General features: G+C 41.5%; 1 protein-coding gene across 2 annotated transcripts in view; it reads left to right on the top strand.

Moving 5' to 3' along the window:
* Window positions 1-8: 8 nt before the first annotated feature.
* Window positions 9-14,183, top strand: part of CFAP61 (cilia and flagella associated protein 61) — a 228,145-nt gene continuing 213,970 nt past the window's right edge. The window contains exons 1-4 of one of the 2 annotated variants that reach the window (XM_072140628.1): window positions 9-274; window positions 1,806-1,965; window positions 2,796-2,949; window positions 4,875-4,951. In XM_072140628.1, coding sequence (XP_071996729.1) covers window positions 1,823-1,965; window positions 2,796-2,949; window positions 4,875-4,951 — 374 coding nt within the window. In that variant the 5' untranslated portion in view covers window positions 9-274; window positions 1,806-1,822. The remainder of the gene's footprint in view (window positions 275-1,805; window positions 1,966-2,795; window positions 2,950-4,874; window positions 4,952-14,183) is intronic. The other variant, XM_072140627.1, reaches the window with a different exon arrangement.

Below are 14,183 nucleotides of genomic sequence, written 5' to 3'. Positions count from 1 at the left end.
TTCACTGACTTGTTTCTACTCCTGCACAAGCAGCTTGTCTCATAGAAAATGGCGCCCAGTCCAACACTGGGGCCTTCCTATTGCGTTAGACTAGGGCGCAGCCATTTTCCTGGAGATCAAATTAAAGGCTGACTAGATCACTTGTTTTTGATGACAAGGGTTACTGCCCCTAAGTTTCTATAGCAACCAAACAGAGCGTCCTCCCCAGAATCAATAGGATTTATATCACATCGGTATTTGCTATATGTCTTTCTAAACGTGAGGAAAGACGCAGGTAAGAATATTATCAGTTATAATATGTAATATTCAGCTGGAGGGATGTTCTATGGCAGCACAATGATGTCTGCATCAGTGGGGTAATATGGCAGAAAGCATTGTAGACCACTTTTATGCAAATTGTCCAGATTAACTGTCATTTACATTTAGCAATTTCGAGAAACTTGATGTAGAAATACTGGGAAGCATCACCTTATCCTATGTCTCCAGTTACAGGGAGAGTGACCGATGTGATGTAAACAAAAATCAAAAATTCCAATGCAGCAGGATAAAAATAACATTTTAGTTGTATTTTTTTAATTAGGAAAAGGACAGTGACTTTCAGATCCCATTTATTAAAACCATTAAAAAATCTCATACATATACGTGTCTTTATTGTGACATCACCGTGTGTGCATTATCCCTGTACTGTGACATCACAGGGTGTATTATCCTTACACTATAACATCATTGTGCAAATTATATGTATATGTGACATCACTGTTTGTGTTATCCATGTACTGTGACATCACTGTGTGTATTATCCATATACTGTGACATCACTGTGTGTATTATCCCTGTACTGTGACATCACTGAGTGTATTATTCCTATACTGTGACATGAGTGATTGTATTATTCCTGTACTGCGGCATCACTGTCTGTTTGTTGCTTTTACTGTGACATCACTTTGTAGATTATTCCTGTACTGTGACATCACTAAGTGTATTATTCCTATACTGTGACATGAGTGATTGTATTATTCCTGTACTGCGGCATCACTGTCTATGTGTTGTGACATCATTGTATCCATTTACTCTGCCATGACATCACTATGCTCCTTGATCCACTATTGTGGTTTCCTGTATAAATGATTTCTGTGGACACTTTCGGCCAATTTAGTTTTTTTCATAGTCCATAGTCATATATTATGTGATAGAAATCTTATTGTTTTATTACAATATTCTTAACCCTTTTTGCTATGGTGTGGTTGAATACCACATCATCATCACAATAATTTGCCAAAAATGTCATATCCCACAGGATTCTATTTGCGGCCACCAAGCAGTTTTGCTGTGAGCTGCTGCATTTCAATGGTTTTCGATCTAGTGACCGAATCTGAGCTAAGTAAATGGGTCTAGGACAATTCTCAGCAAATTATTTGGATAGGTGATTGATGATCATGGAAGGGTCTGACGAGAGTGGGCTTCAGGTTTCAGGAAGCCCCCGGGTGACGGAGCCTCAGTAGGCCCCTTTGCAGTAAACTCATGTGGCTGCATTAATAATTCAGAAACTTAAACAGTCTCCTGTTCCCTAAAATATTCTCTAGTTTATCATCCCAATTAGCCCCGCATGGTTATTTTATATACAGCCTCTCTCACCCCCATGGATTCCTTATGTACAACCTTATGTGCCCCCCCCCCCTCCCCCGGCACTTGCCCAGGTATGCCTACTGCATCCCCCTCTCCCCAGGCCCCTTACCCTATAGTGAGCTATAATAAGAATTTTATCATACTCTACTTATTCTATCATTTCCTGTAAATTGTTACAGCTCCTATCTCTTCCATCATGATGATTCTGACTGCAGAGGATGGTACAAGTGAAGCAGTCACTGTCAGAAGGACAGAGTCTCTTGATGTCCACGGCATTTCCAAGCTTAAAACAGTCTTCACGCAGCAAGTCTTTGGAAATGTGAATGTTATCTACTTACTGTAAGTATATCACAAGTTATACGCTCGCTTTGTATCCTTCCTTTGTCACACCAATCATTTCCAGACATTTGTGCTTGGAAGTAATTATTTCCGTATAATACAATTGGTCATGGTGTTGTCTGGTTTAGAGAAAAATTAACAAAGAATAAGGAACATAATACATAAAAAAAACGTTCCTGCTCATACAATCTGTAACAAGGAGCGGTGGAGAGCAGAATAGCTGAAGCCGGAGCAGATTGAACAGGTGAGGATAGTTTCCTTGTATTATCATATCCGTGTCCTTTTGTCAGTTTTTAATAATTCATAGACCACTCATTCAAAGATATGTTTCAAGGATTTGATGCCGGGAGCAGATAAGAGAGAAAAACAATCTTCATCCATAAAAAAAATCTTCCATTCCTGTAGTATTATGCTTTTGCACAGCTATGTTTGACAGTATAATGTGGTCACACATACTGCTGGGGGCACGCACATTAAGGACACCTGACTTACAGACGACCTCTAGTTAAAGATGGACCCCTATACCCCTATGACCTCTGGTGAAGCTCTCTGGATGCATTACTATAGTACCAGACTAAAAAAATCAGCTGTAAAGTGTCTGTAATGAAGCTTTATTGATAATCCTTGCTCCCATTACAGCAAAACATTTTAAAAAACCCAAATTGTCACTGGGAAAAAAAAATTGTCTCTATCTACAATGATAAAATATACAGTTTTGACTTACATACAAATTCAACTTAAGAACAAACCTATGGAACCTATCTTGTATGTAACCCAGGGACTGCCTTTAGTTTATTAGGTGACATATTGAAAAAGTCTATTTTCTTCAGGGAAAAGTCCAACTTGGCTGTGACCATCAGTGATGAGGAGAACAATGTCGTCGCTCATGCTGCTCTTGTGGACTATCCAAGCTGGGATATCACAGACCAGGCAGAATGGGAAGATTGGATGTATAGAAACTATGAAGAGACTGACAAATGCACAGTAAGGATAATGCTAATGTGTGATATTAAGTAGTGACATTTGCAGACTGTATGCCATAAAATGTTTGCTCCTGATTGGATCATGAAAATCCGATGGATGGGACATTACAATCTGATCGGTTGAAAATCAATATCTGATCGGTGGTTAGATCAGACCAGTAGCTGACTATAACAGTGCTGCCTTAAAAAGCACTCTCAGGTAGGGTATGAAATTGCCTTTCTAAAATTCCCATCATTCAGTCATATCCAAATAATCTTAGAAGTATCATTTTTTGGCCTGAGATGAGTCACTTTTGGAGGCTGATGTGGGACCATCACTTAACACGCCTTTATACATGGTTCTACAGTACCTAGAAAGATGCATATCACATTTTAGATCACATCAGGTTTGTAGTTCTGTGATTTGTAGAACAGAAGCAGTTAAATAAATAGGTGGGATATGGATCTTTATTTGCCGCCAGGGGCGTAACTACAGTGGTAGCAGCCATAGCAACTGCTATGGGGCCCACAGTGTCAGGGGGCCCCGTCATCTGACCTGACACACTAAGGAGTGGAGGATGTGCATCATTATATTTATATAATATAAATATGTATATATCATTATATATATATATATATATATATATATATATATATATATATGATGTGTATATGCTGTATGTATATACGATGTATGGTGTCTGCATGTACTGTATGTGTGTAATTATTACTGTATGTGTGTATATGCTCTATATGAGTGTGCATAAGTGTATAAATGTGTGATTGTAACCTGTATATGTGACTATACAAATATGTATAACTTTTAAGCTGGAAGGGGGGCCCCAAGCCGAAGCCTGCTATGGGGACCTGTCACTCCTAGTTACGCCACTGTTTGCAGCTTATATTCCCAACTATATATTTGGCTGGCTGTATCACTACTTTTGTAGACCACAGATCCACAACCCTGATGCAATCTAAAAGATTAGAATCGTATGATAGCCGGCGCAGCCGGATACATCTAGAGGCTTCGGCCTCTTCATGTATCCGGTGGGGTCCTGTGCCTGGCCTAGAATAAAATAATAATAAAAATAATAAATGCAGCCGACCCACAACCGACTAGGCACGCCCACATCTCCCTTTTACACCCCTCATGGCGTAGTTTTCAGTAAAAATTAGCGAACATTCACTCGTAAACGTTTACTGATTTTTAAAGTTTCGCAGCTACGGTTCAGGAACGCCAGTCCCTGCACACTGTGTCAACAGCTGCGCTCCTCCAAGCACTCTCCACGCCCACATGGAGGTGACGTCTCCGGAATGATCGCTATTTCTTGCAGTTTTTGCCAAAAAAACTGGCATAGAAGCGCTAATAAATCTCCCCCCATTGGTTTTAAGTATTACAAAGCACAATGGCATCTAAACTGATCTTTCCTCCTACATCCTCTAAAAGTGACTCATCTCAGACAAAATGGGGGTCATTTACTAAGGGCCCGAATCGCGTTTTCCCGACGTGTTACCCGAATATTTCCGATTTGCGCCGATTGTACCTGAATTGCCCCGGGATTGTGTCGCACGCGGGAAATCGGGGGGCGTGGCCGAACGAAAACCCGACGTATTCGGAAAAACCGCCGCATTTAAAAACCGAAAAAGTGTCGCTTGGGGAGCGCTTACCTTCACCTGGTCCGAGGTGGTGCATTCCGGCGCGTTGAGATGATTTTCAGCGCAGCAGCGCCAGCTGGTGGACGGCGGAGGAACTGCCTTCATGAATCCCGGCCGGACCCGAATCCAGAGCAGAGAACGCGCCGCTGGATCGCGAATGGGCCGGGTAAGTAAATCTGCCCCATTATGACTCTTCTCAACCCATTTTCACATGACTTCAGATGTGATTGTTTTTACAGTTAGATTTCTCATAAAATCCCTTTTTGTAATTATGGACTTTCTGTATTTCAGCCATTGAACACCCTATTCTTACATCTTTTTGTGTCCAGAGAAGAATTTTCACTACAAAGCATCAAAGAGATTGTGAGGTAAGAAAAACAATCTACTCTAATTTTGAATGCTGTTCTTGGTTAGAAGGTTTCTCTCATCTTGCATATATGTCATTTACACCCATCTCTTGGAAGCTTACGGTATTTGTTTACCAAATCTTTATTAATATGACCTGATTTGCTTTCATTTGATGGTTGACAGTGATGTCACCTTACCCTATACAGCAGGGCTGTAGCAGACCAGACCCTTTCATTTAAATTGAGTTGAACATTTGACACAGAGATGGGGGTGCGGATCTCAGAAGTTGGACATCCTCTGATCATAAAGTGATGGCATTTACAATTATATGGTACTATGATTAAGACTTCGAAGAGTGGAATAGTGGAGTAGCACTTTGGGGCATTACTGGTACAGTATCTTTTGATGCTCAGGATGTGTCTGATGCTGGTGGTTGAGATTTGGATTTGTCTGGTTTTACATGTTGTGTACTCCTGGATTACATTACTTGGCATCAGGTCTGGCATTAAACATAGTAGGGCCCTGGGCAAAACTAAAACTGGGGCCCCAAAATTAAACTATTTTATGAACAGTCACAGTCAGTAAAAGGCTCCTTTAGCCCTGCACAATAACACTTTGTAGTTTACAAATACAGGCCGTCCCCTACTTAAGAACACCCGACTTACAGACGACCCCTAGTTACAAACGGACCTCTGGACTTGCATAATTTACTGTACTTTAGCCTTAGGCTACAATAAACAGCTATAACAGTTATCAATGGTGTCTGCAATTAAGTTTTTTTTGGTTAATTCTGGTCTTTATGACAATACAACATTGTTAAAATCCATTTGTGACAGAGACCAAAAAACGTGTTTGGAGTTACAATGATAAAATATACAGTTCTGACTTACCGTATATACTTGAGTATAACCCGACCCGAGTATAAGCTGAGACCTCTAATTTTACCACCAAAAACTGGGAAAAACTATTGACTCGAGTATAAGCCGAGGGTGGGAAATGCATTGGTCATAGCCCCCCCCCCACTATATAGCCAGCAAGCCCCCAGTATTATATATAGCCAGGCTACCCCTAGTAGCATACAGCCACTAGCCCCCTGTAGTATACAGCCAGCCAGCCCCCAGTAGTATACAGCCAACCTTCCCCCAGTAGTATACAGCCAGCCTGCCCCCATGTAGTATACAGCCAGCCTGCCCCCATGTAGTATACAGCCAGCCTGCCCCCATGTAGTATACAGCCAGCCTGCCCCCATGTAGTATACAGCCAGCGTGCCCCCATGTAGTATACAGCCAGCCTGCCCCCATGTAGTATACAGCCTGCCAGCCCCCAGTAGTATACAGCCTGCCAGCCCCGATGTAGTATACAGCCAGCCAGCCCCTAGTAGTATACAGCCTGGCAGCCCCTAGTAGTATACAGCTTTCCAGCCCCCAGTAGTATACAGCCTGCCAGCCCCCATTAGTATACAGCCTGCCAGCCCCCAGTAGTATACAGCCAGCTAGCCCCCAGTAGTATACAGCCAGCCAGCCCCCATGTAGCATACAGCCAGCCCCTAGTAGTATACAGCCGGCCCCCGCAGCACTTAAAAAAAAGAAACTTATATACTCATCCGATGTCAGCGCGGCTTACCGATGTCCCCGATGTTGGCGCGTCCCGTCTCCTTTCTTCTCCACGGCTCCTCTTCTTTCTTCTTGCTTCTGTCATGGACACGGCCATGTTTTTTTCTAGCAGGGGCATCTATGACGCGGCCGCTGCTGACGTTATAGTATGCGCCGGCCAGGAAGAAAACATGGCCGCGTCCATGAGAGAAGAAAGAAGAGGAGCCGTGGAGAAGAAAGAAGACGGCATGCGCCGACATCGGGGACATCGGAGAGCCGCGCCGACATCGGAGGGTGAGTATATAAGTTTATTTTTTTTAAAGTGGGTAAATCTTTTTGTAATAGACTCGTGTATAAGTCGAGGGGATGTTTTTCAGCACATTTTTTGTATATACGGTACATACAAATTCAACTTAAAAATAAATCTTGTACGTAATACGGGGACTGCCTGTAGTAGTATGGAAAGTATCTGTAATATGGAACTGTAGGAGAATTCTATCATCAATCTACCTAGATGATCAGTAGATTGATGATAGAAGATAAATATAAAAGATGATATAGAGTTATAGAGGCAGAAATATAAAGCAGATAGATAGAGAGATAGATATGAGGGATAGATGCTCAATTGATAAATGGATAGATGATAGATATGTAGATAGAAGATAGATAAAAAGCTAGATAGATAAATAGTTATATAGACAGATATATAGATAAAAAATGATAGGAGATAGATAACTATACAGATAGGTGATAGATATATAGACAGTAGATAGATGATAAGCCTCTTCACCCAGGCATTCAACCAAGGGGTATTATCCCTTCACGTTCACTGACGGATATGAAGAGCGTTCACAGACTGAGCCCTCTTCTTACAGAGATGGGGTTTGCTGCATTTTGCAGCACACACTGATCACTAACAACCACGATCAGTGCTAGCACCGATTGCGGGTGTTAACCCCTTGTTAACCCAATTTAAAAGACGGCAGTACCCATGCACCTCCATCTTTGTTGAGATCACCCATCCCCCGGATGTCATCTGGGGGCAGCGATTAGTTGCCATGACAGCCTCGGGTCCTCATCATGGTTTCTGAAGATTTGTTACAATGAGCCAGTGGCCAGCCATGCACTATTGAGCCCTGCCTGACTACCTGGATTCAGTGTTCATTACCACAAGATGACTGTGGATCATGCACGGACATTTCATATACAAAAATTTTGGTTTCTTTCTGCAATCACTCCAGCAGAAGTGGTTGTATCTAAGGACACAGTTTTGTCTCTAAGGGTCCACATGGCTACATTTATGATAAATTGTCTTCACACGGTTAAATTCTTTTTAATAACATCTAATTGAAGAAATGTATACAGTATATGGAAGATTAAAGTTTCCGGCTGGGCCATGTGCACAAAGCTGTCGTAAGCCTGTAGCCAATGCCAGTACACCTGAAGATAGAAGAGGAGCTGCCAGGGCCGTCATAATGGTGAGTACTCAGTTACAGGCAGTGCCCGGGTTACGTACAAGCAGGGCCGGTTCTAGACAAAGTGGGGCCCTGGGCAAAACTAAAAGTGGGGCCCCAAAATAAAACTATTTTATGACCAGTCACAGTCAGCAAGAGGCTCCCTTTAGTATGGTAAAACAAACTGTAATATGGGAGAATTTTATAGGAGATAGATGATAGGGAGATTTATGGGCAGCATGGTGGCTCCATGATTAGCACTACAGCCTTGCAGCGCTGGTCAACATCTGCAAATATTTTGTATGTTCTCTCTGTGTCTGCGTGGGTTTCCTCCGGGTCCTCCGGTTTCCTCCCACACTCCAAAAAATTACTGGTAGGTTGATTAGACTGTGAGGCCCATTGGGGAGAGGGACCGATATTTTCTGAAAGCAGACACTTGCCCCATTTTCAAAATTGCATCAAAGAGTTTATAGACATAGGCGCCTTCATGCAATTTTGATTCAAATTGAAACATTTGATAAAAAAAAAATACTTAAAATTTGACTTTGATGGCAAAAAATTTGATCCAAACAGAAAATGTTTACCTTCACATCTCCTAAATGTAATGCATGGACATGTGTAGAGTTCACAAATGTGCCCTATTGATATGTTCACATAAATAAATCCACATAATATCACTAAAATTGTAATAACTAGATCTGCTTTTCAGCTAGACATTTTTAGACAGTCTAAACCTCTCTAATTAGATAATAAAAGTCACTTTTAGATGTGCGCCATTGTATTAGCTGCACAATAACAGAACCCTCCGCGCTTCATAAGAATGAGAGTGAGAACGTCAGGTGTAAATAATGGAGGATGGTGAGAAATAAAAACTTTTTTCCAGGACGTGTGTGTGTTTTTGATGTTACATATAACTTTATGGACATGTTCTGATCACGGTGTAGTCACACTAGGCGAAGAGGATCGAATGTTCATCGTATCAGTCAATTTTCCCAACAAGAAAAAACTATCACAAAATAAAAGGGAATAAGAGGGAAAGGGCCACATTTATCACTTTTGTGCGCCTAAGTGTAGTAGTTGCGCCTAAATTCTGGCGCACTGTTTTCCAGAATTATCACAAGCTACAACCATCTGTGATAAGGTAATTTCCTGCCTCTTATTAATCACTTTACTTTAACCCCATAGCGCAATAAGACGTACCCTTACGTCTTACTGCGCATGGGGGAGTATGAAGAGGGCTCACAGGCTGAGCCCTCTTCATACTCACCGGGCATTTGCTTCATAATGAAGCAAACGCCCGTCGGTTAACATCAAAGGGTGATAACCCTTTGATTGCCGCCGGCAAAGCTGCCGGCGGCATTAAAGAGCCGGCGGCGCATGGGCGCCACCATCTTGGCTCCGATCGTCACTCCCCGTGACGTCACCGGGGAGCGGCGATCCGTTGCCATGACAGCCTGGGATCACACAAAGATCCCAGACTGTCATGATCGAGGCTATCTATTATAATGTGCGATCTGCACATTATAATAGATGGTATGCAAAATCCCCATATACTGCCATACTGTAGTATGGCAGTATATGGTAGGATCAATCAGACAACCTAGGGTTAAAGTACCCTAGGGAGTCTGTAAAATAGTAAAAAAAAAGTAAAAAAAAAAAAATTATATTAAAAAAACATAAAAATTCAAATCACCCCCCTTTCCCTAGAACTGATATAAATATAAATAAACAGTAAAAATCATAAACACAATAGGTATCGCCGTGTCCGAAAATGCCCGATCTATCAAAATATGATAACCGTTTTTCACTGCGTTAAACCGCGTAGCGGAAAATAGCGCCCAAAGTCGCAAATGGCATTTTTTTGCCATTTTGAAAAATAGAAAAAATTCTATAAAAAGTGATCAAAATGTCGAACAGTCCTAAAAATAGAAGCATTGAAAACGTCATCAGAAGTCGCAAAAAATGACACCACCCACAGCTCCATACACTAAAGTATGAAAAAGTTATTAGCGCAAGAACACGGCAAAATGAAGAATTTTTTTTCTGTACAGGAGGTTTTAATTTTTGTAAATGTATGAAAACATTATAAAACCTATACAAATTTGGTATCCCCGTGATCGTATTGACCCAATGAATGAAATAGACATGTCATTTGGGGTGCACAGTGAAAGCTGTAAAAACCAAGCCCACAAGAAATGGCGCAAATGTGTTTTTTCATCATTTTCACTGCATTTAGAATTTTTTTCCCGCTTCCCAGTACACGGCATGGAATATTTAATACCATCACTACGTAGTGCAATTTGTTACGCAGAAAATAAGCCATCACACAGCTCTGTACATGGAAAAATAAAAAAGTTATAGATTTTTGAAGGTGGGGAGTGAAAAATAAAAACGCAAAAACGAAAAAGGGCCTGGTCCTTAAGGGGTTAACACAGTTTTGGCGCAGTTTCGGCGTAATGTTAGATTCAGGCACTTACATGTGATCCTGCTACAAGCTCCTCTCTTCTTCTCCCACATCCCAGAATGAAGAGAACACTCACAGCAGCACCCAGGTGTGTGACACCCTGCACCCAGTGACCTCCTCAGCAGGGGCTTCTCCTGGAGGGGATCCCCCAGTGCTGATCTCCTGCTGCACCCCTGTAATTCTGTACAGTATCCCCCTCAGACACACTGGTGATGCTGTGCAGAATTACATGGGGGACACTTATCTGTAGTATCTGCAACATTCTGCAAACTTCTCAGCTCTCTTGCTTTGAGCTCAGGATTCTGCAGAATGTTTTGTAAATAGAAGGTGATGAACTGTAAATAGAGTCTGCAGCTCCTGTCTGCAGAGCATCTAATGTCTGTATGATCTGTTCTAGTGTCTGCAGAGTATCTAATGTCTGTATGATCTGTTCTAGTGTCTGGCTGAGCTTTGCTGCTAGAAATGAGCTGTTCTGCAAAGGGGCTCAGTGTTTTCTTCTCAGTTAACGCCACCTTCGGGCTGGAGTGTTTTTGCGCCCATTTTTGCGCCTAAATGAAAAGTTGCAAGTGATGAATATCATAAGGTGCAGCAAAACATCTGGATTGCTAGGATAAATGAGGGAAAGCTGGTTATTTTTGCTGCGCAGCTAGTTTGGCAAAAATGGCGCAAAAACGGTGCGCCTGAATGAAAAGGCCCAAAAACAACAAAAAAAAAACGATTGATACATGTGGCCCAAAGTGTGTTCTTCGATAGTTCTGCATAGAGAAGGGTTAAAAACATGAATATTAGTTGATATTATCCATTCTCAAAATGTAGTAACATATAGAGTGAATATTTCCATTATCTGTGAGGTGCAGCAGCTCCTGTGTGCAGCAAATGCTCCCTGCAGCCTGATGGCTAAGAATCTGGAGGGGGGGGACACTTCAGGGGGCTGTATCTCTGGCTCTGTGACACATAGAACCTCACTTCTTTTTTCCTATGAAAGGAGAGAGTCTCCTCTTTTGTATGAATTTAAATTTGTGTTTCTATGTTTTAGGAAAACGGAGATAATAACTGTTAAACTGCCATCGGGAGTGACTTTTATATATAAAAATGGCACCTGATATTCTCACTTTAAACCTGAATATCTCTGGATCCATAGCACCTAGAAACACAATTCAAGATTCATTTGAAAGAAGAGATTCTCCTCTTCCAGGGGGCAGGGGGCCCTGGGCAATTGCCACCTTTGCCTACCCATAGCGCCGGCCCTGCGTACAAGATAGGGTCCGGAGGTTTGTTCTTAAGTTGAATTTGTATGTAAGTCAAAACTGTATATTTTATAATTGTAGATCCAGAAAAAAAAATTGGACCCAGTGACAATTGGAGTTTAAACATTTTTTGCTGTAATGGGACCAAGGATTATCAATAAAGCTTCATTACAGACTCCTTACAGCTGACTATTGCAATCTGGGACTATAGTAAAGCATTCAGAAAGCTTCACCAGAGGTCAGAGGGGTCTGTCTGTATCTATGGGTTGTATAAAATATAAAAATTCAAATCACCCCCTTTCCCTAAAACTCATATAAAAGTAAACAAACAGTAAAGACCACAAATACATTAGGGATCACTGCGTACCAAAATGTCTGATGTATCAAGATATAAAAACAGTTATTGCTGTTATTACACAACATAAAAATGTAATAAAAAGTGATAAAAAGGTCACATAGGGGCAGATTTACTTACCCAGCCCATTCGCGATCCAGCGGTGCGTTCTCTGCGCTGGATTCGGGTCCGGCCAGGATTTATGATGGTAGTTCCTCCGCCGCCCACCAGCTGGCGCTGCTGCGCTGAAGTCCGCTGGAATGCCTCGAAATACACCGGCCTATCCTGGATGAAGGTGAGTGAAATTTTCGCGACACAATTTTTTAAAAAATGCGGCGGTTTTTCCGAATCCGTCGGGTTTTCGTTCGGACACGCCCCCCGATTTCCGTCACGTGCATGCCGGCGCCGATGCGCCACAATCCGATCGCGTGCGCCAAAATCCCAGGGCAATTCAGGTACAATCGGCGCAAATCGGAAATATTCGGGTAACACGTCAGGAAAAAGTCCTCAAAATAGTAGCGATGAAAATGTCAGCTCATCTTGAAAAAAATGACACCTCATACAGTTCAGTACACCTAAGTATGAAAAAGTAAATAGCATCAGAAGATGGTGAAACTATTTTTTCATACACAATAAAACCTATATGAATTTGGTATCACTGTGATTGTTTATATCTTCTAACTAAGAATTAAGTAGACCTATCATTTGGAGCGAACAGTGAAAGCTGCAAAAACTGGGACCACAAGAAAGTAACGCAAATGCATTTTTTCTCCAATTTCACCACTTTTGGAATTTTTTGGGGAGCGAAAAAGTAGCAAAAAAAGTCTACGTCCTTAAGGGGTTAAAGGAAATCTACCATTTGCTTTTATGCATTATGAATTAAACACACCTTGAGAATGCTGTAGCTACACTGATGCAGAAATATATCTTGTTTAATCCCTGAACTGAGTGGTTTTGCTGAAAAAACAAGTATAAAGTTATGATAATGAGGCTGTGCGGCTCCTGTGGCTGACCCTAATTATTCTCTGCTCCAGCCTTGTCGCGCCAGGCTGATAAGTCCTGCCTGGATAGTTCAGGCAACTCTTATGTGTGGCAGCCAGCCTACAGAATACAGAAAATTAAATATTCAATCACTGGACAGAAGTGAGATAAAGGAGAATTGTCAACCGTCCATAAAAATCCTGTTCTGATAAGCTGCATTTTCAGCTGACATTTCAATTTAAAGTAATTTCATACCAGTTTTTTGCGATTTTAACAAGCTATCAACCGGATTTAGTGCAGGAGAATGTCCCATTGCTATATAACCACATCACATCAGTTGTCAAAGGGGGGATTATATTGATTTGTATCAGAGAATTCCAGCCTCATCATTCAGAGGCTTCACGTGATTCTCAGCACGGTCACATCATTCACCTTTTATGTAATCACCATGTGTATACACCTAACAGAAGCCATTGTTCTGCCCCTGCATATCACCAGGCCTTTGGGAGAGGAACATCTGTTGCAATGTTTGCCTTTGCATTGGATGTAGAGCCCTTCTTCCTATCATTTATTAAACTGCATTTTATTGTTACATTTAATGTACTTGGAGAAGGCGAGCAATGTCAATATAAATCATTTAGAAATGGCGTGCACCCGCTAATGACACAGGAGCAGCCTTTGGAGTTAACTCATGCATTCCCAAATTTACTAGAGACAATGGTGCCTAGGTGGATTAAAATGCAATGTGAGGTTATTGGAGGCCATATATCGAATGTCTAAAAACTTCCCATAATAAGTGTAAAACTAAAAATTAAAAATGTGAGTTGTACTTTTCGCACCTTTCAAATATTACACCTTGATGTAATAACATGACCTGTATCAGTACCTGTAGGTAATAGGTGGCAAAGGAGGTGCCAGCTGCAACTTTGCCTTGACGGGGTGTTTAAATACAGGACTAGAGCAGTAAAATTAATCTTTTCCAGGGCTGAACACCTCAATACAGGTGGTGTTATACTCATTGTTATGCATATGGCATTTACTATCTAAAATATGTCAGGCACATTTCAAGAATCTACTGTAGTAGCAGTGTGTGAACAGAAGCCAATGACCCAGGTCTATAGACCTATTCCATAGCTGATCTTGGAAGGGATCCTTAGACATGGTATCCTAATCTGATCAG

Source organism: Engystomops pustulosus, chromosome 3 (assembly GCF_040894005.1).
Source record: "Engystomops pustulosus chromosome 3, aEngPut4.maternal, whole genome shotgun sequence".
Taxonomy (NCBI): Eukaryota; Metazoa; Chordata; class Amphibia; order Anura; family Leptodactylidae; genus Engystomops; species Engystomops pustulosus.
Note: the sequence above shows the minus strand (reverse complement) of the source record. Positions and strands in the feature narration are given on the sequence as shown.